Below are 23,457 nucleotides of genomic sequence, written 5' to 3'. Positions count from 1 at the left end.
AGGCCCCCGCTGGCAGGACGGGGACACCCCCCAAAGCAGCCCAAAGCTTTGATGCGTCTCTATCACAGCAACAGCTGCCTTCTTTTGGACACAGACCAGCTAATTCTGAAATTCACATGGAAATGCAAGAGACCCAGAGGAGCCAACACAATTTTGACAAAGAACAAAGCTGGAGGTCTCTGTTTCAAAACTTGCTACAAAATAACCGCAAACAAGGCACTGTGGATTTAAGAACTACAGATCACCGGAAAAGAACGAAGAATCCAGAAATTAGCCCATTCACCCACGGCCATCTGATTTTCAACAAGGCAGTCCCAATCAACGGGGAGACACGTCTCTAACCCTGAATCAGGCCCCGGCTCCTTAGCCCTGACCCTAAAGGCATGCGCGACAAAAGAAAAAGGGGCTCTGGGTACACAATATATAAGGAATTCTTACAACTCAACGGTAAGGGCAACCCAAATAAAAAATGGGTATGGGCAGAGCGTCTGAATAGACATCCCTCCAAAGAATAGATATAAGCGGCCAGGAAGAACACGAAAAGACACGTCATCAGCTGTCGGAGAAATGCAAATCAAACTACCGACGAGGTATTACGTCATACCCACTAGGCCATAATAGCCGTAAAGAAAGGAAGCCAGGGTCGGGGGGCCCTCCCATGCTGCTGGTGGTGTGCACGTGAACTGGTGCCTGGCAGTGGCTCGGAAGTTAAATCTGTCACGACTCGAACGTTCCAGTCCTTGGCATCCACCCAAGAAAACTGAAAACAGGTTCTTACAGAGACGCGCATATGAATGCACACAGCATTGTTATTCCCAATAACCACACGTAGAAACAACCCCAAGGCCCACCAACTGATGAGGGGGTCAACATAACGTGGTCCACGCAGACGCTGGAACGTATTTCAGCCGGTAACAGAATGAAACATACACGCCATCACGTGGAGAAACCCTGGAAACATGCCAAGTCAAAGGCACACACGCTCTGACGCCATTATCGTGAAGAGCCCAGAGCGGGCAAATCCGGAGAGACAGGAAGTAAGTTAATGGGGCTCAGCGGCTGAGGAGAGGAGCAGAGGGTAGTTCCTGCTAACGGCTAATGGGTCTCTTTTCGGGATGACAGGAGTGTTCGGGAATCGAGACCGCGATGGTGGCTGTACGACCTTGTGAATAAACACTCAACTGTCTACTTTAAGATGCTGAAATTTATGTACGTGAAATACAGCGCAATAAAAAATACGGCCAATAAACAGGAAGAAAAGCACTGTAATCAAGTGACGTTTAAGCCTCCAAGGAAAAGCTTAGCTGGGAAGAGGGTTAACGCTGGGTTAAACGAACGAACGTGCGAAAGCAGGTCATGTGCATCCGTGTGAAATCAGAGACCTCCGCGCCGTCTCCCCACCCCCTCCCTTCAATGCTCACAAGAGGAGACGGGAACTGGACACGTCACAGGGGCCAAGTAACGGGAAGGTACCATTTTGATCTGAGTGCTGTCAGTCAGCTGCTGCACAGCATACGCATCTTCCGTGTTGTACTGAAGCAGGATCGCCATCTGGAAGGTGGATGCCTTCGAGGCCCCCCATATAAGAGAAAGAGAAACGGAATTTAAATGCGTGGAAAAGCCTCCAAAAATACACAGCTTAAGGCTGAAGAAGTTACGTATGAAACAAATTCTTGCAAAACACGCACAACAGCAGGTCTATTTAAAAGAGAACACAAAGTGTCACAGCTCCACTGCGATGTACCGCTCTCCCGAAAGACGTCACTTACCGCCTTTCGAAGGTTAAAGTAATTTGGAACTTTCTTCTAAGACATTTTGTCTACGCAAATACACACTATTTATGCATCCACACTCATTTACATAAGCATGCGTAAAACACACAAATCCTCTTTAGGGGAAGAGACCCTAACGGACATCTTCCCTCTGCCACATATACACCGGGATCGCGAGGAGGCGGCTCCAGTTACCCCGGGCCTCAGCCTCTCCCGTAGAACTGAAATGGGAGTCACGCAGTTCTTATCACTTAGTAGTCAGTGCTGCCGAGAGCACCGAGGGTCAATATTAGCAGGAAACTGCTTTGCCAAAGGAAAAGGGCTATCGTTGTAATTCAGTACAGGAAACTCTGGCTTTTTGAGCCACGCGGTGTGCATCGGGCAGGATCTGTGCCAAATGCTTATTAAACACATTATTTTACTTAATCTTCACGTCACTTCCAAGGTATAAGCACTGGCACCCCCGTTTTATGGAGAATAAAACTGAGGCATCGGTGCATCACCTGCCCCTCAGCGGGAAAGCATCCAAACTCCTCTGACTCTGAGAACCGCACTTTGCCGGAAGCTCGACCCTAGATGCTGACGCACGAATCACTGGATTCCGATCTCTACAACTTGTCTTATCCTCATTTAGACTAAAAAAATATATTCCGAAACAGAGGGTGATCTTACCTGCAAAGTGTATCGATTTTTGAAGCAGTTGGTTACCAATTCTCCTTTGGACAGCTGATACAGCCAGGTCAGTTTTCTGCCACTGTGACGGCTAGCGTAAAAAGCTGTGAATCGCTGATAACTGCGTTCCAGCTGGATAAAAGGATAGCATTGTGTGGAATACGTATCTCACCCCAGTCCGTAGTCAGCACTTCCAATAAACACACCTCCAAACGTACGGTACAAAACGCTCACTACATAAACGTGAAACCCGAGCGGCGGGGGGTGGGGGTGGGGGTGGGGGTGGGGGTGGGGGTGGGGGGTGTGACTCTTGCAAGGCACACTGGCTGAGGCACGAGAGGAGAACGCGGAAACGCACTCTGACGGTCAGGCAGGCGGCCACTGCCACGGGGTTCGGCAGAGCACCGACGAGGCTCCGTGTCCGTGAGCCAGCTCGCGGGCCGTGTGGGCTGGCGCGGAGGAGGCCGGCCTCCGGACCCCCCCGCCCTGCCCGCCGCGCACTCGCCGTGGGCTCGCGGCCAAGGCCGCCCTTTGCGTTCCGCCGGGCACTAGCGGAACACGAGACGGAGCCGCCCTCACCTCTGACGGCAAGGCGAACGTGCAGGACTGCTGGAAGGGCCACGACCCGGAGCTTAGCACCTGGATGCTGAAGTCCACTGAGGCGGGGTGAAAAGGCAGGAACACGGTTAGTCCCACACACTGAAAGATGCTGCCGTTCAAATAAACGTGGACTGCTTCGTATTAAAAGAAACACACCGAATGAAAACACTCTGCTTCAGTAGGAAATTAAGAACCGGATGTATTTCAGTTAAATGATTTTACTCTGTGAAATTTAGTGAAAGGTCAAAGAGCCAGAAACTCTTTTCCTCAGAGCTACGACATCAGATGCCCGCCCCGCTTCCTGTGCGTCAGCGCCCTGCCGGCCTGGGGTCCGCTCAGGTGCCCCCAGCTCGCCGGGCACGGACACCGCGGCAGCCGCAACTCAGGAAGCAAAATCCCCAGACGTGAACAGCTACCTTCGGTGTGTTTCCTGTAAGCCCACTACTGCCGACACCACCGCCCCCCCCAACACTACACGTAACACAAACTAAATCAGAACAGAAGTCTCATCAGTACCAACAGCTGACGAGCTCACTGGCAGAATTGCCAAATTTAACAGTGGAATAGCGCTTCAGCTTTGGGGAGAAATGAAATTCCCATTTTTCATGTGAAAAGACAACATTAACAAGCAATGATGTCTGCATCGTCCGCCAACATCCCCCAGAGCGGACCTGACGGGGGGCGGGCGTGGCCCTGGGATCGAGTCCTGGCACCGTATCGATTGGGAGCCATGGAGTCTTTGGTTAGTTTGACTCTGTAATCTATACACCAAGTCAGTCTCTTCTAATTCACCAAAAAAAAAAAAAAAAAAAAGGCAAGAACTGATCCCAACTAAGGTTAAAGAAATTTATGAAGTATTAAACCGTGTGGAGCCCTGAGCTGGCAGATATCCTGGGGGTGGGGGGTGGCCATGCCAGCAAGTGGAAAACCCCAGGGCTCAGCCCTGGGTCCCCTGGGAGAGGCCAGTCATCTCCTAGGCTCACACGCGACTCAGGAAGACCATCTGGGAGGTGGCACTTGCTGTCTGTCCGTCCCTGAATCCCTGATAAAGCACCGACCACCCTGACGTAACACTCTGTCATCTCTGTCGCCTGCCACATAGGGCACGGACTTCCCGAAGAACACTGCCTGTAAAAGCGGCTCATAAACACGTGGGTACTCACAGTCTAGCGGTTCTGAGTTCGTCAGGTGCTTTTTGAACTGCTCATTCAAATCTTTGCTCACACCAATGTCTTGAAACATCCGCTGAAGTTTAGAGGTATATTCAAAACCACAAGCTTGCTGAAATGAACCCAGACAACCGTCTCATTAATTTCTATTAGAAACAGAAGTGTATATAAGGGAATCTGATGGAAATCACACACGACATAGGCTTAACCGTAGAAAATGACTACTGAAGCTAGTGACACTGAACCACATCTCACAGCATCAGTATGTGCAGATTCAAACCAGTAGGCTACTATTCACACAGTAAGTATCATGTGAGCACCTAAGAGCAAGGATCTCTAACGGAATGTGAGGAGGACAGACTTTGTTTACTACTCTTACCCACTGTTATCAGCTGACACGTGTGCCCCCCAAACTCCGGCGCTAAAGCCCTAACCCCCAGTGTGATGGTATCTGGAGGCGGGGTCATGAGGAAATGATTACGTTTAGATGGAGTCACAAGGATGGGATCCTCGTGATGGGATTAGCGCCCGTGTAACAAGGGACCAGCGTGCTCTCTGCCTGCCACATGAGGACACGGCGAGAAGGTGGCCGTCACCAGGTTGGGAAGAGAGTCCTCACCAGAAACGGCCTCAGCCGGCCCCTCGACCTTGGTCTTCCCTGCCTCCAGAACTGGGAGGATAGACCTGGGTGGTTCCAGCCTCTAGTCTGTGGTATTTTGTTACGGCAGCTTGAGCAGAATTAGCTACCCACACAACAGTAATTTCAGGTCTCAGACACGTGACAGCGCCTGGCAGGCCAGGAGGCAACGAAACAAGAGCAGGCAGAGGGCAGAGGTGGCTGAATGACAAAACAGGTGCTCAACGGTGGAGTCCGATGCCTTCTGTCCTCCTGAGGATGCGACCACTGAGGATGTGAACTGAACCCGGAGCAAAACGAAACACCCGCCAACTCAAAGTCGACCCAACACACGTGTGGGCTGAGCCACTGGAGCAGTTCGGGGGGAGACGGGGGGGGGGGGGTGGGGGGGGGTGGGGGGTGGGAACCAGCTGGCGCTCCGGTGGCCAGTGCGGCACAGCCCGGCCAACGGAACCGAGGGGCCCCCGAGGGCGGGGCGGATGGTCAGCAAAGCATGCGGGGCCCAGGACAGCCCGTGCCGTTCGAACTCCATTAGCTACAGACCACTGACGACAACCTGGGACAATGAAAATCTTTCACAGCGATTTAAAAACTTTTTTTTTTTTTCTCGGAAATGATGAAATTTACCTTTAGTTTAGAGATCATGCTTGCTTCGGCATCATCACTGGCACTGTTCTGATGTACGAGTCTTTTGGCCAGCATCTTTGCATAGAATTTCTGGAACACGTCTTTATCCTCTATATACTTGAAGACCACCATCTAGTGAAGTCACCGAGAGAGCACACTTAGTGCACTGAAAAGCCACAGTCACCGAACACACGCCGGCAGCTGACACGCGTGCTTTGTTTTGTCCGGCCTGTGTGCCAACGTTTACGACGGCTACAAATACCACCCGTAGTCTTGAAATATTTTTGTCAACCGCTGAAACCACATTAACTTGGTCTAGACTCGGCACTAATGAGGAAAGTACAAATGCTAAAATTCATGACTCAGTTTAGGGAGTAAAACCACAGATTCAAAGCAAAATAAATGACCCAATGACTTTTCACATTCCAGACACCCTGTACCAATAACCTTAAAAGCTGCAGAGAAATGGCTACCGGGAACGGTGCGTTAGCAAGCGCCTTACCACTTGGTTGAGCGTGTCTTCTAGCTCTGCTTCTTCTGGGTTCTTGGAACTGAAAGTAAAAAGAAGGCATACTGTTTTCAAACAGATCAGCCAACAGTTGTTAATGAGCAAGCACCACTCGGCTAACACGACAGAATGTGGCTGTGAACACTCGAACACTCAGTTCTGTCCAGATGAACGCGTGAAGACAGAGGCAAAGTTGTCTTACCTATGGCTGTGTGGCGATCTTACGCTGAAACTATCGCAGAAGAACCCGCTTACAAAATAATCGACATCCAAGATGAAAAGCAACGGAAGACACTTATAAAAAGCTCCCCCAGACATTCAAGTTTTCCTTTCAGATAATCTATTTACATACAAATAAATAAAAGCCGACGGCCTTCTACAATATGCTCTAACTTTGAAAAAAATGAAAAAGGCATTTAGTTTTTGAGTAGCCTAAACATTAAAGATAATGAAAGGATCTCAAGCACTAAAGCACCACCTTCCTCTGGGGTTATGTCTACACAACAGAGAGTTGTCTTTAACAACCGATTGATTCATTCTATTCTGTGAACAAGTATTAACTGAAAGGTTACTTCAGGGTAAATGCAATTTTTCAGGGTCTACGAGTCCCTCATAGACAGATTCCCTATAAATTTACATCGAATGATCCAGCCACCAACCAAGCTCTGGAGAGGTGCCTCTACCTAAGAACACGTGGCTCAGAAAACCCAGCCCCCCTCTTCACAGGGCCAGGCCGGGGCCACTGCCCCCTGCGGGAGAGCCTCTCTTCTGAGCCCCCTTCACTCGGGAGGAGCGTGTGCTCACGGACGTGGTGCTCCCAGCGGCCTGTCGTCTGTCTGCTGCCCCGGCCTCAATTACAACAACATAGCAAGAGACTTGATGAGGGTCCCTTAGGAAAAGGCAATGCATAAAAGGGACAAGTGCCACCAAACGAAATGAGGGCCTACTAAAACATGTAATTAAAAAACACTGAAGATTTTTATGTAATAGCCTAAAGAAAAAAAAAAAGTTAACAGCAGGTCAGAAGAGGCATTCCAATGTGAAGTCCATGTTTATTCCTGGAAAGAATACCTGCACGGATCTGACTACAACTGCTAAATACTACACTGACCAGCACTGCAAGAAACAGAGGAAACCCCCCGAATACTCCATTCTCACTGGCCTTGGGGAAATGGCTTTCTGGCAAAGTTCAAGAGCTAGCTAGTGACCTCATCAAAGGTTTCCCCATGTCTGTCAGGAAGACCACACAGTCGTTAACACAGTAAGTTACGTTAAATTTGCCACACTGAGCCATCACTAGAAAGCTACTGTGTTCTGGAGAATTATTCTTAGTTCCCTGATAAATTTAGCTTGCTAACATTTGACTTAAGATTTCCCCGACTCTACTCTAGGAGAGACTTGTTCGCAGTGTTTTTCTCGGTACGGGCAGGCGTTCTCCGTCTTTTCGCAAGGGGGCTACGCAAGCTCGTGAGAGCTAGTACGTTAACATCAAAACCAGGACCGTGTGGAAGCGTGGACAACGCCTGCAGCAGCATTTGCCGAGAGATCTCTGGAAAAGTGAGACAAGCCTTGAGCGCTTCCGAACCGAGAGGAGCCGTCCAAGTGAACGAGAAACGAGAAGCTAAGAACACCCAAACAGACGCGCAAAACCCGGAATGCTGGAAGCACAAGGCACAGAGAGACCCACGCCGGTCGTGCTTCTAGCTCTCACTACACCTGCACACACGTGCACGCGCGCGCACGCACACACACACACCCTGAGCAGGAAGAAGAGCAGGTGAGAAACCTGGCGGCTGAAATACAAAGAGCACGAGGGGCCCCTGGCCGGCTCAGTCGAAGAGCCCGCCACCCTTGAGCTCAGGGTCATGAGTTGGAGCCCCAAGTGAGGTGTAGAGATTACGTACATACATCAACTTAAAAAACAGCGAGAAAACAGAGAATGGCAATAAAACAAACTCATTAAGCGAAGATCAACGTTAGGAGCGCACACGACAACACAAGTGCCACAGTAGCGCTGAGTCTCGTGTCAGGAACGGCCAGTGGGAGCTCCCAAAGCAGCCTCGCCCGGAAACACAAGCGAGCTGGGCCCAGAGAACCGGGGAGCACAAGAGAGACGCTGACTTCCCGCGTCCTTTCCGCCCTTGTAACCACCGCTCGGCCAGCCCACGGAACTGGATTCAGCTAAAGGGGCCACACTGCTTGCAGTTCTCAAAGCCAACCCAACGGTGACATTAAAAAAAAATGAACTGGGCCTAGAGTATAGGACTTGAAGTATCTTTCAAAGAGACAAGGAAGATGCATTAGGTTTGAAGTATTTTCTCAAAGGTACAAAAATTACAACAGAAGTAAAACGTAATATAAAGTTTAATTCCTCATATATAAGCTGAGAGTTTAAATAGATTTACTAAGAATAAAACACAATGTCACTTAATACCTTTTCTTCAACAAGGAGTCGCAGTATCGAGCCAGCAACTCGGGGGATTTACTGGACGACTGGGCCATTTTGGTAACTGCGTTGTTGTTGATGAAGCGACCACAGGCCTGTGGAGCACACAAAACACGGTCAGAGGCCACACCACCCCCCCCCCCGCCACCTGCATCGCAGGAGAGACTCCTTCTGACACACCCACCTTGTCAAGTGCAGCCACGAAACCAGCATCGTTGTTGAACGCCGACATCACCAGGGCATTGTATTTTTTGTGAACATCCAACACTGTCTGTACATACATCTTGGGGTCCTCCAGTGGGGGAAAACAGAAACAAAAGCTGGTTACTGGGGATTAAATGGTATGTTAATGGGCTACTATAAAATATTCCGTAAGGTTTAGAAATTGCTTCAAAGATGCCAACAAATAAGACTAAGTAATAGTTCTGGTTCCATCATCAAAACACATAAGGCATTTTGTTTACAGATACAAAATAAAATACATTCCCATACTTGAAATTAAATACTGATTTCAAGCTTTGTATAAAAGTGATTTCTCAAATTATTTGAAAATTCGAAAGGATCACAGAAAACAAAATTTCTCAAAGTGATAGTCTGCTTAGCCCATTTTTGGTGCTGTTAAAAATTCAAATTCTGGACTTTGCTGGGCGAACCGATCAGCCAGTAAGCTCAGTAATCAGCCGGTTATCCTGCACTTGGCTGGGCAGATGTGAGAACAGCATAGGGTTAAGGTCGGAGGAATTGCGGGCAAGGGTGTGAGAGTCAGACGAGGCGGAGAAGAAGGTCTGACTCACACACACCACCACATCGCAGGACTGGATGGGACAGGCCAGGGCCCAGGAGATAGGCAGGGCACGTTGCGGGGCGGGGGGGGGGGGGGGGGTGGTGGTGGGACTCGGCAGGGTGGGCACGTGGGAGCTCTGGACAAAGAAACAAGTAACAGGAATGCAATGGAAAGATGAGCCACAGGAAAGGCCCTGGGAATGACACACAAGGAAGACAGGAGGGTGGGGAAGACGGAGGGGAGGGTGGGGACAGGGACACAATGGAGACCAGCCTCAGTGATAACCACAGAAAGGCTGATGCTGGGGACTCACTGCAAGTCGTGGTGCCAAGTCCCACAAGGGGACAGTCACAACCGCACTATGAGGTCAATGTTGCCTGCATTCCCACTCGACAGGTGAAAAAACTAAGTCAGTCAGGCATCTGGCCAAGGGCTTTAGGGATGGCAGTCAGGCCGGACCCCAGGCAGCCTGACTCCCGAGCCGGCATCTCCACGGCCCTGAGAAGGGACAAGGCCTGGAGGACCGGGACCAGTCGGAGGAGGGGTGGTGCGGACAGGCAGCACCATGGACAGACGGCTTGTGCCAGGAGGGCACCGGAGGCTGGCCCTTCACAAACAGGAGGCCCGAGGGTGGGTTGCTTAAATGGTGGCAGGTGACTGCAAATTTCTGACAGATAGGAATTCTCAGGATTCAGGGATGAGAAACCAGAATTCTCCAAATTTAATTATTCTGTATCTTGTAATACTTTAAAAATATGTATATTTATTTGGGGCACAGCGCAAGTGGCAGTGGGGCAGAGAGAAGGGGACAGAAGATCCAAAGTGGGCTCTGTACTGACAGGCTGACAGCAGCGAGCCCGACGTGGGGCTCAGACCCACGAACTGCAAGATCATGACCTAGGCCGAAGTCAGATGCTCAACCGAATGAGCTACCCAGGCGCCCCCATCTTATAATGTTTTTTAAAAAAATAATGAGAAAGCACTGAGATCAAATCATTTTCCTGTGATAGGGTTGGACTAAGAGTTTCACAGGTCCTCTGTTAAAAAATAATATATAATAAAAATGCAAAGTTTATTCTTACTATGAATACACTGTGACAAGACTATAACGTCAACAACATGTAAAGTGGCCTCTACCTGATAAGACATTTAGTAAGAGAAAATGTTAAAAGGGAACACAAAATAACTGCCAAATGAAAATTACCTAAAATATATGTAAAATCTAAATCTAAATCTAAAATATATGTAAGATCTAAAAATTATCTACCTTAAAATGTTACAACACAGCATTGACTGCCCCATCAGATAATCTTGTTTCATGGTAACTATTCCAGATGTGGAAAAATGTCCCCCATTTTGCCCTCAGGGTTTAATCCACAACTGCCTCCGAAGGCATCTTCCAACTGGCATACATCTTATTTCGTATAAACTCATTTCTTCTTTTAACAACAAAAATACTGTCTGCCTGACTTAATCCTGGGTTTGCCACTGAAATGGATATTGCGTTTTGCTCATCTGGGTTTGAGATTGCTTTCTGATTTCATGTCAAACGACCTCACAACATGCACGTGTTTTTCCTTTGCATTTCTTCTGTTAAAAGTATTTACAAAGAACCTGAGCCTACAGTGAGTATTCAAGCACTGGAGAATGCCAGTAAGTGTCGTTGGGTAGTATTTGAATGAGGTAACATTCAAGGTTAAGGTCAACAGCATTACAGAGAATCACATGTCAAAACTGCCAACGTAAGCACTTACTGTGCCTCCAACGTGTGCTGTTTCTTAGACCACCACTCAAAAGGATTTACGTGAAGTATGTTATATAAACATACTAGCACGTATTTTATTTGTCAGAGGGGAGCGCACACCCATTTGTAACCCGGCATCACCCACAAAGAAGATCCTTCAGACCGTTGCTTCTCCGGCATGTGCATTCACCATGGTTCCCAGAGACGTCCGCCTTAACCTCCGACTCCGTAAGCACCCCCTACCCCGGCCATTAGTGGGCTCTTCCGAACCAGGAACATATCTGTGTGGACCATCACTCCTGGAGGAGAATGATGCTGTTCTCTCTTTTCCTGAGTTCTTTAACGATTTTTCTCAGATTCAGAATTTGGAAAAACATCAATGTCCCACTGACTGCCAGCAAGGAATTCCCCGTGGAAAGACCAACGAGACCTATCCTCCCCTAGGACACAGAAGGCTTCGGACTCCGATTCCAAGCTTCTTTCTACTACAGGAGGAGACCCAGCCAGCAGTCTCGCTGGTGAGAAGTGAGGGTCTGACAGGAACCCACAGAGGGTAAAGAACGAAGCATCAGCCTTGAGAATCTGAAGTCCTGAGAGAAGCCGCTTGGGAGCTTGGCAAGAATGGACAAAAACAGAAACGCACAGGGTCATACAGAGCGAACAGGAGGTGCTTCCGAGGCCACCGCATCGCAACAGAGGCGAGGAGAGAGGACAGAGCAGCTAGAACAAATGCATGTTTTTCATGAAACCTGCAAACTTTTGGTGTTTAAAGAAATTAACAGAGTAGTAACTGCTTTGATTTATGACCACCTGTTTACTGGACAGTACGTGAGGGCTTTCCGCGTAAGAAACACGACACCTCTCAGGGCTTGTCCCTGAGGGATGTCACCCAACTCCTGCATGATCTCACTTGTCTTTATTATGCCAGTGACGGTCACATTTATTTCTAGCCCAGACCAGACTTCCCCACTCAGCTCACACTACTTGCCCTTGGCTGTTTCATGGGGTTCTCAAACTCTACACGTCAGAGCTGACCCGGTCTCCGCCCTGAACCTGCCTCTCTTCCGGATCTCTTTCCATTTCCTTTCTTTCAATGTTTTATTGTAGACAAATTCAAATCTCCGCAAAATCACAAAGAATAGTAAAATACACTCCATGAACCCATCATCCGGCATCAACAATGATCGGGCACAAACACCGGTACCTCACAGAGTCTAAGTTCCTAAGGCCTTCTTCTCCCCACCCCCAGCCTCACCAACCCATGCCATCTTCCATTTGACCACCCAAACAGGCCTAGCCATACACTCACACTCTTCTTCCTTTTAAGCTCTCTTTTATACGATACAGATATTTTATTTAGAAAATAAAAATCTGATTGTATCGATTTTGCATTTGTTACAACCATGACCTGCTTTCCTCTTGCCCCTAGGACTAAGGCAGTGTCATTAACATGGCTTTCAAGGTCTCCTGGCCTGGCCAGCCGGTGCCTGCCCTTTTACTTTCCCTGTGCCACCTTCCCTTCTTCTCAAGTCGTACCAGACTTCTGGGTTCTCAGAATGGGCCATATTTATGCTCACTGAGGGGCTTCGCTCTGTCTAGGACCCCCTGCTGATTAGTTAGCTTCAGCTCCTCCACTGGCCTCAAATACTTCCTCGGAGAAGCTCTCGGAACTTGTAGGACAGGGCAGGCCTCCTGTTACACGCGACACCCGAACCCCCCCCCCCGGAAGGCCAACCACACTTGCGAGTCCCTGCTACTGGCGGCCTCTCCTGCCGGTCGTAAGCTCGAAGAAGCCTGCTGGGACCGTGTCCACCTTGCTTAGAAGCATACAGGGTAGTGGCACTCACCAACTCTTCTTAAACGGCTGGATCAGAAACCAGGATGATCGTGACTGAAATACTACCTTTTATCCCATACACGGCCACTAAAAAAATAATCCTAAAGACCAATTTCACCAAAAGAAACATATGGAGCCTCACTTCCACTTTCCCGTCTCCCATCTTCCTTAAAGTAGCACTGCACACACAGCAGCTGAGGTCTGAGGGCATCGTCTCACGGAGAGCTGGTATATGGTAGGAGTTCTCAGGATCACCTGTGACCCTAACACTCTAACGCCGCCCAAAGAGGTACGCTGGGGGGTGACAGGCTCGAGAGGCTCACCCTCACCACTTCAGGTACGTAAGGTGGTGCTCTCCAGGCCAGCATCGGATGTGACCCATCCCCAGAGACGTGCTCTCACCTAGAGATACCTCTGAGGGACACCTGACCCCCACATCTCCCGTCCAGCCCGGACTAAGGCAGCTTTACGAGAGCCTTCTGAGGATGGCCGTCACCACCCAGCACCCACAGGATGTGTGGGACCCTGCCAGACACTGTGTCACAACCTCACCTGGAGACGATTATTCTTGAAGAAGGAGAAGAAACGAAGTCTTGGTTAATGAAAACACACCATGCAGAGTATTTCTACGCCCCCCCCTCCCCCCCGAGCATTAGCATTTGGTCCTTGGAGAACATCATCTCCACACCCAACACAGAGAAGCCAAAGTTTCAGGAAAGGAACAATCACAAACCAGCCACTACAGAGAAAAGCAGGTAAGAGTCCGTGGGCACACAGATTACCACCATGACCATTACCTGTGGCAGTTTTAACCCTAGACTGGTGTTCCCCCTTCCCCCTGTATCTGAGGTTTTCCCTCCTCTACGGGTCTCTGTGCGCTCAGGGAGTAAGACTAATTTTTGTATTAAATAATAGGCAAAACCCAAAACACTGAGACAACAGAGGCGCCTCACACACCACCTAGCGATGTGACAGTCTCGTACTTTTTTATTGTTTTTTTTCTCTTCCATCATCTAATCTCTTCTGATAAGCAGAAATCACCAGTTGTTCTGAGTGTAGTTTAGAGTTGAAAATACCAAGACCAAAAGACCTACCAATTTTAACTAGTGCTCCATGTTCTCATCACTGTAACTTCTGTCCACCTGCTACTTTTTGCTTCAATCACATGTATTTATCTTGTAATCATGGCTCTGATTCCAGTTATGTAACTGGGTGGGCTTTCATCACTGACCCTGGCCTCTGTTCCTCCCTGGTTACTCCCCTTGATCTGAGCCAAGGCTGGAGACCCTGTCCGCACCCCTTCGGTACTCCCTGGTCGGCACTGAAGCCCTAAGTTGACTACATTCAGGCACAGAGCGATAGTGATAGAAAATTCTGAAAGCGGAGCTAAGTGGGACTTGCCAGGAAAAGCAATCACTCCTCTCGGAGTGCCGTTGCAGAGTGTAATTACATTCGTTCAGAAACAGATGCGATACGCCTAGGAGGTTAAGTGGGGGACCGGGTGGTCTTGCTCATCTCCACAAGGGGCAGTTGGTAAGAGAAGTTCATGGGTGGTCTTGAACTGGTCTGAAGGCCAAGCAAGGGCCATCAGGACTTAAAAATACACAGCAAAGATTAAACCAAAATGTAGTTTGATATGGGATGTAAACTCAGATTTGGGTAGCGAGAGGCTTCCGTAACTGGTCTGCCTGTGAAAAGATGACAGACTTGCCCACAGCTCAAAGAAGGAAAGGTACAGCCTGGACATAAAAATCCAAGAGTGAGTCTTCTCAGAGCCTGGTTATCCCAAACCAAAAATGAACACTCGTGTATTTTTCCTTTTAAAGAAAATGGTAATTCTTTTCATCTCACGTCAAGACAGAAAACAGACCCACAAATTCAACTCTAGGCTTTCTGAACCGATTTCCATTATCAGCATATTATCAGTTTTTTGTAATTAAATTTGTCAGTGTGAATTACTATATAAAACTGCTTTGTTCTGTCCTAAGACACCTCCTTGATCCCCTCCCCCGCCCTTCCTCCTTTCCCACATCTACTACATCAAAACTGGTACATTTTTTTCCGTTTGCTTTTTAAAAAATGTTTTATTATGGACGACTTTCAAACCTATTTAACATAAGAAAGAATAGTAAAGTCAGTCCCAATACTCCATCGCTCAGCTTTGAGGGACAGCCTGTAGCCGTGCAAGCCCAGAATCTTCTTACCCTGCCCTCCTCCTACGTAAGATTTCAGGGGTGTGCACCCCACCCCCTCTGACCAGGTGAAGCAGGTCAGACTCCAAATGTAAGATTCCCTGGCCAATTTTATCACCGTGTGGGTAATTTTCTTCTATTACCGGCACCCACAGAATGGCTGAGTCAGAACCAAGTTATTTAAACATTTGGGTCCAGAAGAGAAAGGGAGTCTTGGATGTAGGAATGAAACCCACATCTGCCAGAAGCACCCTGTGCTGTGCTACCCTGCTGCTTCTGGTGCAAGTTGATACGAACAGTTGGGTTCCCGTAATTATTTCTAACTCAGCTTCTCAACCCAAACACAGTAATTCTGATAAGGTCCTAGATTCGTCACTCCTTAGTCTTACACAGAAAAATATGCCGTCAGAGTTTCCTGACTGTATTTCTGCCTGTACACTTGTCCATTTCAAGTGCTCCCTTTTTTAACCCTGATCGTTCTTGGAGCCAGAGCCCCGGGCAGCTCCTGAAAACGTCTCCCCCCACCGTAAGCACACACTCTCTCTCCAGGCTGCAAGTACACTTTCGTGGCTGTGCTCCCCAGTCCATCTCTGCAGCCCGACACCCCCACTGTTAGACCAACGGCCCCGCTGGACATCAAAGTATCTACAAGCCTACTCTTGCTGGATTACACTTCAATCCCAGTTAGACTGAGGTTACTAAATCAAGATACGGTGTCGAAGACAGCTTTGCGCTTATCTGTTGCCGTTTCTGCCCTGAAGACAGACAGTAATGAAATATTCTCTTCTAACCTGGTTTATGTTTACGTACGAAGCCCTCTTTGTAGGGATGTACAATAGCACCCAGATTACTGGGAGATCGTGCGCTGATTAAAAATTCAACATGGAACCAACTGTATCGTCAAGCATTCATTAGCAGGTACTTACACGTCTGCACAGACTCTTTTCCTAAACTCTGTTTTGGTATTTTGTTATAAGCTACTGTCAAGGGAAATCGCACAGCTGTCCAATGAACTGGTGTCACATTTACTTTTAAGCGTAATGTTGATGACTGCCCACGTGACTGGTGTTTTCTTTAGGATGGGCCACGGGGGAAAGTATTCTTAGCTCTGAATGGCAACAAACTCGTTCTTCTGAGTTACAGGCTTATTCTTTATGGTCACCACGAATCTAGGAGCTGACTGTCCCTCACATTACCCATTGCCTTTACCAGTAAGCACTCGGACTGACCGCAAAGAACTGGAGGCACGTTTGGGACCCATCTCTAGCAAAAATACTAGACTCCGCTGTCTTAACACTTAGCTTCGTTTGTGTTTCCTATCCTTATTTTGCTTCCCTCTCTTACATCCCTTTGTCTTTTCCGTATTGTGTAAGCAGCCTTGAATCCTGCTGGGAACGACGAGGAGTACTAGTAAGCGTAAGTACTGCATGCGGAGAGCCCATACTGTACAAGGCACCGTGCTAAGTTGTGCAGAAATGAAGACAGATAAAGCCATTCTTATAGAAGACATTTACACAGAGATCTAACATATAAAGCAGTGTGAATATGAACAGCTCGACATGCTACCATTTCAAAGGGATGATTGGGAAAGGCTGGTGGATGGCATGTCATTTGAGCTGGGTTTTGGAAGATAAACAGGTGTTTAACGCGTAGGAAAAAAAAAACGGAATGTGTTTGAGCAGAAAGAAGAGCGAGGCAGGTAGAGCAAGGCATATTCACAAACGGTGAGCATCCAGGTGCTGACGGGGACATGACGAAGACGCAGAGTAACACAGGATAAAAGGGGAGAGCTGGGGTGCCTGGGGGGCTCAGCTGGCTGGGCATCTGACTTCAGCTCAGGTCATGGTCTCCCGGTTCCTGAGTTCCAGCCCCACATCGGGCTGTCAGCACAGAGCCCGCTTCGGATCCTCTGTCCCCTTCTCTCTCTGCCCCTCCCCCACTAGAGCTCGCTTGCTCTCTCTCGAACGTGCTCTCTCTAAAAAACAAACATTAAAAAATTAAAAAAAAAACAAAAAAACAAAAACGGAAAGGACATTTTGGCCCCGTAGCAAATGGCTCTTCCTCCATCATTATCATCGTCACCATCATCAAGAAATATCTGTCACACAAGACACCAGCACTAAAACTAGAGTATCCTCAGGGAGTTACAATCAACAGTGGAGTGACAGGAAACACAGAAGTGACATACAAATACAGAGTGGCACAGGAGAGATTTTTAGAAATGTCATAAAAGTAAAGGACGGGGGGCAGTGCTTCGGGCTAGAAGAGCTAGCAGAGAATGGTTTTAAGCAAAGAGGGTTTGCGCTGGGCTCGAAAGCAGGACAGAGTGAGCAGAAAGCAAGGAGGATGTGTCACCAGCGGAGAGGGCAGTGATTTGGCGGGGAAGAGAATGGGGTAAGTATGAAGAAGGTTCTGACTTAACAGAATACTGTAGATTTAATATATTATCAGAGAGGAGAGGTTTTATTTTGCTTTGTTAAAAACAAGATGATCGTGGAGTAACACGGTCAGTGTGCAGAGGACTTCTGAGGACTGCAGCGAAGCATCATGGGGGACGAATGGGAAAGGAGAACCGGACGACCGTGTGGAGCACGAGGGGACGGGGCCCAGGTGAACACGGCGCCACCGGGCCTGGACAGAGAGCCCTCGCAGGCAGGGAAGGGGCCGTGTCCACGCCCTGTGGACTCATCACAGAGGGCGGGGCGGAGGCAGGGCTGGTGGGCAGGTGGCTCTACTGGTGTGAGAGGACGCTGAGGCCAGGTCCGGGCTCGGCGGAAGATCACACCATTTTAGGTTACAGATGTTGTCATGGGCAAAGTGGCACGCCCTACACGGAGGAAGGAAAATGTGAGCGTAAAAATGAACGAGCAGTCTAGGCCCTAGGCAGACGGAGTCATGGGGGCTGGATGAGATGGCAGAGGTGAAGCATTTCAATGTGGGATCCCTGCCATCAATCCCATCACAGGAATGCCATAAATGCTCGCTCAAGGGATGGAAACAGTGATTTCAATTTGATCTGTGGTGTCTGCTGGCCCTTTAAGCTGCACCGGTGCCCAGCGTCATGAGCCAGCGGCTCTGGCAGCTAGACAACCCGAGAACCAACACGGGGCCGATGTGTGGGCTCTGCTTTCAGGATGCTCCCCCTTAAGACCTAAGTGGACAGGCCATCCTCCCTCTAGATGTTAATACAGATTATTTTTCTAGTTACTACACTGCCAGCGTCTGAACACAAATGTAGTGCTGTGGCCCATCTATGTAAGAAGCACATACGATCTTTCAAATCCTGACTTCGAGAAGAGTGTGAGGGCCACGTCAATAGGCTAACTTACCAAGCCGCCCCCATGTTTTCAGTCCGGAAGCCATGCATGGGAAACTCGCCTATAAAACAAACCCGTCTATTTAAAAATGATTTATCCAGTTCCTCGCTGAGCTCTAAACCAGCTTTAAATCCCATCCTTGAACATTGTTTGTGTCCAAGGTTCCCGAAGTCCTGCTGGGTGTCCCAATGCAATATGCTAGCTTACCTGGCATCAGTTACACACAAATCAGTTAGCGTATCAGTGAAGCATCAATGTGCTCAATCATGAGGACCTCTAAAGGCTAGAGAGCTCTTCCCAATACAGTGGAACTTTGCACACTGGTGGTAAGATGGGCCTGCATTGATCTGCTCAGGTGCCATTCAGTCTGAAGCTCCCTGTGCTCCCAGGGCTCCCTGAGCCCTGATCCACACCGCCTTCCCAAGTGCTCACTGGTCTGGGTGTCGGGGCAGGTACGAGCAGCGGCACATCTAAAAATAGCGCGTGTGTTAAGGGCTCTCTTTCAGTGACGCTTCACGAGGACACGAGGACTGCCAGTTCTTATTTAGGTAAAGAGAGGGAGATTCACCTTGTGACAGGTAGGTAGGTTTTGAAGGTTCTAATACACGAAATGTTATTTTAAATCACACTACAAATTTGGAACCTGTGATAATTACAGTCTAGGCCAAACTAATTGGTAGTAAATCTAATTTTCTAATCAATACTTTTTCAAGACCAGCTAAAACAGAAATCCACCAGAAGTCCAAAGTAAATCATTTCTCTGTGAAAACTTCACCTGTTTTGTTTGGTAAAAATGGAAGCACGGGACTTTTTAGTCCTTAAAAAATCAGCATGGGGCGCCTGGGTGGCGCAGTCGGTTAAGCGTCCGACTTCAGCCAGGTCACGATCTCGCGGTCCGGGAGTTCGAGCCCCGCGTCAGGCTCTGGGCTGATGGCTCAGAGCCTGGAGCCTGTTTCCAATTCTGTGTCTCCCTCTCTCTCTGCCCCTCCCCCATTCATGCTCTGTCTCTCTCTGTCCCAAAAATAAATAAACGTTAAAAAAAAAAAAAAAAATTAAAAAAAAAAAAAATCATCTAAGGGGAGCCTGAGTGGCTCAGTCGCTTAGGCATCTGACTTGGCTCAGGGCACGATCTCGCAGTTTGAGTTCAAGCCCTGCGTCAGACTCTGTGCTGACAGCCCAGAGCCTAGAGCCTCCTTCGGATTCTGTGTCTCCCTCTCTCTCTGCCCCTCCCCTGCTCGTGCTCTCTCAAAAATAAACATTAAAAAAAATCATTTAGGCAGTGCCTTGTATGACATTTAATACGCTCACTGTAAATGATTTTCATACACTACGATTCAACTCCAGTAGGCAACAATTTTCAAACATTAAAAACTGTAAAAAAGTAATTACATCCCACTTAAAATTATGTATAATAGCTTTTTTTTTTCCCCTTTAAACTAACGCAAACAATCTCTTTCCTCTGCTGCTTTTTCTCCAGCATCAAATGGGCTTTGGAAAACCATCATGGTTTGGGTTCTAGTATCTTTTACATTTACCACATTCATGATAAAAATACCTACCTGAAGCTATTTTTAATTTAACTTTAGAGAGAGAGAAAAAGCACGGGTGGGGGAGGGGCGGAGGAGGAAGAGAGCGAGAGCGAGAGAGAGAAAACCAAGAGTTGGACGCTCAACCGACTGAGCCACCTGGGCACCCCTAAAATTATTTGTGTTTTGAGCAGCGATATTTACTCTTTCTTACAAGAGTACTTGAGCACCTCCTATGTGCCAGGCTAAGCGCTGAGTACACATGCTGTTGTGTGAGCTTCTTCAAGCTTTGCGGCTTTCCCTCATTGCTGACTAAGGGTGGCAGGCTGGGGAAGTTTCTGCAGGAAACTCAGGCACCACTTAGATGGCACTGCAACCTCATGAGTTCAAACGAAACTTAAGAAATAAAAGAATAAAATGGAAATTGAGGAAAAACTCCTGCAGAAAACAGAGAATGTACCTGCTATCCTCAAGAAACAATTTTCTTCACAAGAATAACTTGGAAAACCAGTTTCATGAGTTCAATATAAAAATAGTTCTTATGGAAATCATTATAATTATTCACATTATTTTATGATCAATGATGTATTTAAAAAAAGAAATGTCTGACTTCTGAAAGTTAAAGCAGATGTCCTAAATTTATCAAGCTATATAGATTATTCTCCACAAAGGAAAACCTTGTTTGTTTTTTAAGTTCATGCGAATCACTGGCTTATGTTCAAGTAATAAAAGGATTATTTAAAAGTTTAATTTCTGGGGCGCCTGGGCGGCTCAAGTCGGTTAAGCATCTGACTCTTGATTCTGGCTCAGGTCATGATCTCAGGGTTTGTTGGGTTTGAGCCCCACTGTCAGTGCAGAGACTGCTTGTGATTATCTCTGTCTCTGCTCCTCCCAGGCCTGTGTGAGGGCAAGCATGCTCTCTTTCTCCCAAAACAAATAAACCTAAAAACATCTTTTTTATAACAGTTTAATTTCCAGTGAAATATAACTGCTGGTAAGGATGGTTTATTTGTGCTGTTTATTGCTGACAGATGAAGGTTCCACACATAAAGAAACAATTTTACTTAGAAACTACACTTTTGCTTTAACTGGCCATGAAAAAGTAAATGCCAGATTTAAGATTCACTGACCAAGTCAACTGGCAGGGATCGTATCAAAAAGAACAGCAGTACTTAGAATTATAGCGCGATTATTTCCCCAGTTAGGACCTTACTTTGGTTTGGAAAAGGTGGATATCAGAAGTTAACGCCCCATCATTCCCGTGAAAATTATCTAACTGCGTTCATCTGCACCACGGACCGCTGCGGGCCTCTCACAGCACAGACGTGATTCACAATGGTTCACGCCAAAAAGCCAATTCTAGGGGCGCCTGGGTGGCTCAGTCGGTTGAGCCTCCGACTTTGGCTCGGGTCACGATCTCACGGTTCATGGGTTCGAGCCCCACGTCGGGCTCTGTGCTGACAGCTCAGGGCCTGGAGCCTGCTTGGGATTCTGTGTCTCCCTCTCTCTCTGCCCCTCCCCTGCTCATGCTCTGTCTCTCTCTCAAAAATAAATAAAGATTAAAAAATAAATTAAAAAAACAAAAAAAAGCCAACTCTGCTTCACACAGCCACTCTCCCAACCTGCGTCTGACCAAATAACAGACTCCCCACCACTTAACTCATTTCAAGGAAAGGAAGTCATTTACTTGGCTCCGCTGCTCATATGGCTCAATTGAGTTTTGAATTAACCACGGTGGAAACACCAGACACTGTGGCTGAAAAGCGACCTTCATCAAGCTGGCCGCTCCTGAGCCACATCACATGTATATGTGTGTATGTGTCTCAGGCCCTTTAAAAGGGAACATTTAGTTTGGAAATAAGGTCATCGAGATGGAAGGATGATTTTTAAATGAGTTTTTGAACTTAAATAAAACTGTCATCACTGCGGAGCACTTAGCACTTATGTTCCCAGATATAATAAGCACCTCACAAGGATCATGTGTTTGCAAAAACCCTGAGGCAGCCATCATCACCATTCCATTAAAAAAAAAACAAAAACCAAAAACCCAACAGACAGACAGGAAAAACCATGTCAGCAGCAAGGTCCCACAAGTGGGGTTGGGATGTGACCCCAGGAGGACCGTCAGGGATGTGACTCAGTCGTGCCAGGTGACAATACGTCCCGACACTGGGACATCACACTAAGGCTTCTACTGACACCTGGAGATCTCCTTCACAACACCCACCATCAAGCCAGTTCCCTTCCGTCTCGGAAGTGTAAAATTAATTATTTTATCAACCTAAAGGAAGGGGTTTACATCTATCCCCTTAATAATTCATGGATGTGTCAAAAGGGAGGCAGCAACCCCACAATTACAAGGAAACTTGCAGGGGCACCTGGGTGGCTCAGTTGGTTAAGCATCGGACTCTTGGTTTCGGCTTAGGTCGTGATCTCACGGTTCATGGGATCGAGCCCTGCATCTGCCTCTGCGCTGACAGTATGAAGGCTGCCTGGGGTTGTCTGTCTCCACCCCTCCCTTGCTCACACGCGCATGCATGCTCTCTCTCAAAATAAATAAATAAACTTTAAAAGGAACCTTGCAAAGTTAACAGGGAAATGAAGACTTTAAAAAATGTATAAAGACAGTACTGTCAAAAATAACATCAAACGATAAAATCAGAGAGTTTTCTGATTTAGATATAAGAACCATGTTCTAGAAGCTTTTCTTCTTCATTAGTTCTCCAAAACACTATCGAAATTGAAGTTCACGACAGGGCCAAAACCCTATGACAACTTACCCATCTTTTAGAAATACGAGGTATTCCCTATGTAAAATTATCACCTGAATCATAGCTCAGCTAGCAGGAATATTCCATGAGCCTCCTTGGGGTGGTGGTGGCGAGGATCATGAGAAATGCTACACATTACAGGGCCTATCCAGGGCAAACAGCCCTGTTACCTTCCGCTGGAGGGTCGCCCTCAGATCAAGTCACCAACAGGTGCAGCCTGTGGTCTGTGGCTGCCAGAGCCACATGTCTAGGAGGCTTGGGCCTGTTCCTTCTATGGAAGATCTTTGCTCTTCTAGTGCAAGGAATGGAAACGTGAGAAGAAATGAAAGGGGAGGAAAAATCAAGAAATGACATCCTCAGTGCCTAAAAAGTGCCCGAGAAGAGTTTGTGGAGGAACTTCCTAAGCAAAGAGGCCCATCAACCTTCTACATTAAAACACCAAACCAAGGTTCCTCACGAGAGTTCTGGGGAAAACCTGACCACCTGGACTGGTCAACGCAAGCATACGACACACACCTGCAGCTCGTGTGCGGAAACGGTGAAGCCCGACTACTCTCAGGAACGGTACTTACATTTAGAGCAGCTTCTCCACACTTTTCAATGGCTGCGAGACCCTGATTATGGATGTGTGTCTCTAGAAGTTTTTTCAATTCTCCTAGGCCATCCTGGATTCTAGATACGAGATTATACATGCGCCCCAAATCTGAAAGAAGAAGGTGCCACGTCTTATGCACTGAACCAAACTTTGCATATCCATTCCGCCAAGTATGTACGTATACTGTGATCACAGATGCCTTGAGATAAAATGGTGCTTTTTGATCGAAATCATCAACATCGTTTTAATTGTAACTGAAT

The 23,457-nt window shown here is 47.7% G+C and overlaps 1 protein-coding gene across 3 annotated transcripts in view; it reads right to left on the bottom strand.

Moving 5' to 3' along the window:
* Positions 1-23,457, bottom strand: part of CUL1 (cullin 1) — a 105,282-nt gene that overhangs the window by 5,122 nt on the left and 76,703 nt on the right. For all 3 annotated transcript variants that reach the window (XM_047843781.1, XM_047843773.1, XM_047843784.1), the window contains exons 9-17: positions 23,175-23,305; positions 8,616-8,723; positions 8,420-8,526; positions 5,980-6,028; positions 5,478-5,609; positions 4,208-4,325; positions 3,024-3,100; positions 2,445-2,576; positions 1,474-1,566 (exon numbers count right to left, since the gene is read on the bottom strand). In XM_047843781.1, coding sequence (XP_047699737.1) covers positions 1,474-1,566; positions 2,445-2,576; positions 3,024-3,100; positions 4,208-4,325; positions 5,478-5,609; positions 5,980-6,028; positions 8,420-8,526; positions 8,616-8,723; positions 23,175-23,305 — 947 coding nt within the window. The remainder of the gene's footprint in view (positions 1-1,473; positions 1,567-2,444; positions 2,577-3,023; positions 3,101-4,207; positions 4,326-5,477; positions 5,610-5,979; positions 6,029-8,419; positions 8,527-8,615; positions 8,724-23,174; positions 23,306-23,457) is intronic.

The sequence above is a fragment of the Prionailurus viverrinus genome, chromosome A2, assembly GCF_022837055.1.
Source record: "Prionailurus viverrinus isolate Anna chromosome A2, UM_Priviv_1.0, whole genome shotgun sequence".
NCBI classification, from domain to species: Eukaryota; Metazoa; Chordata; class Mammalia; order Carnivora; family Felidae; genus Prionailurus; species Prionailurus viverrinus.
This window is presented reverse-complemented; position numbering and strand designations above follow the sequence as displayed.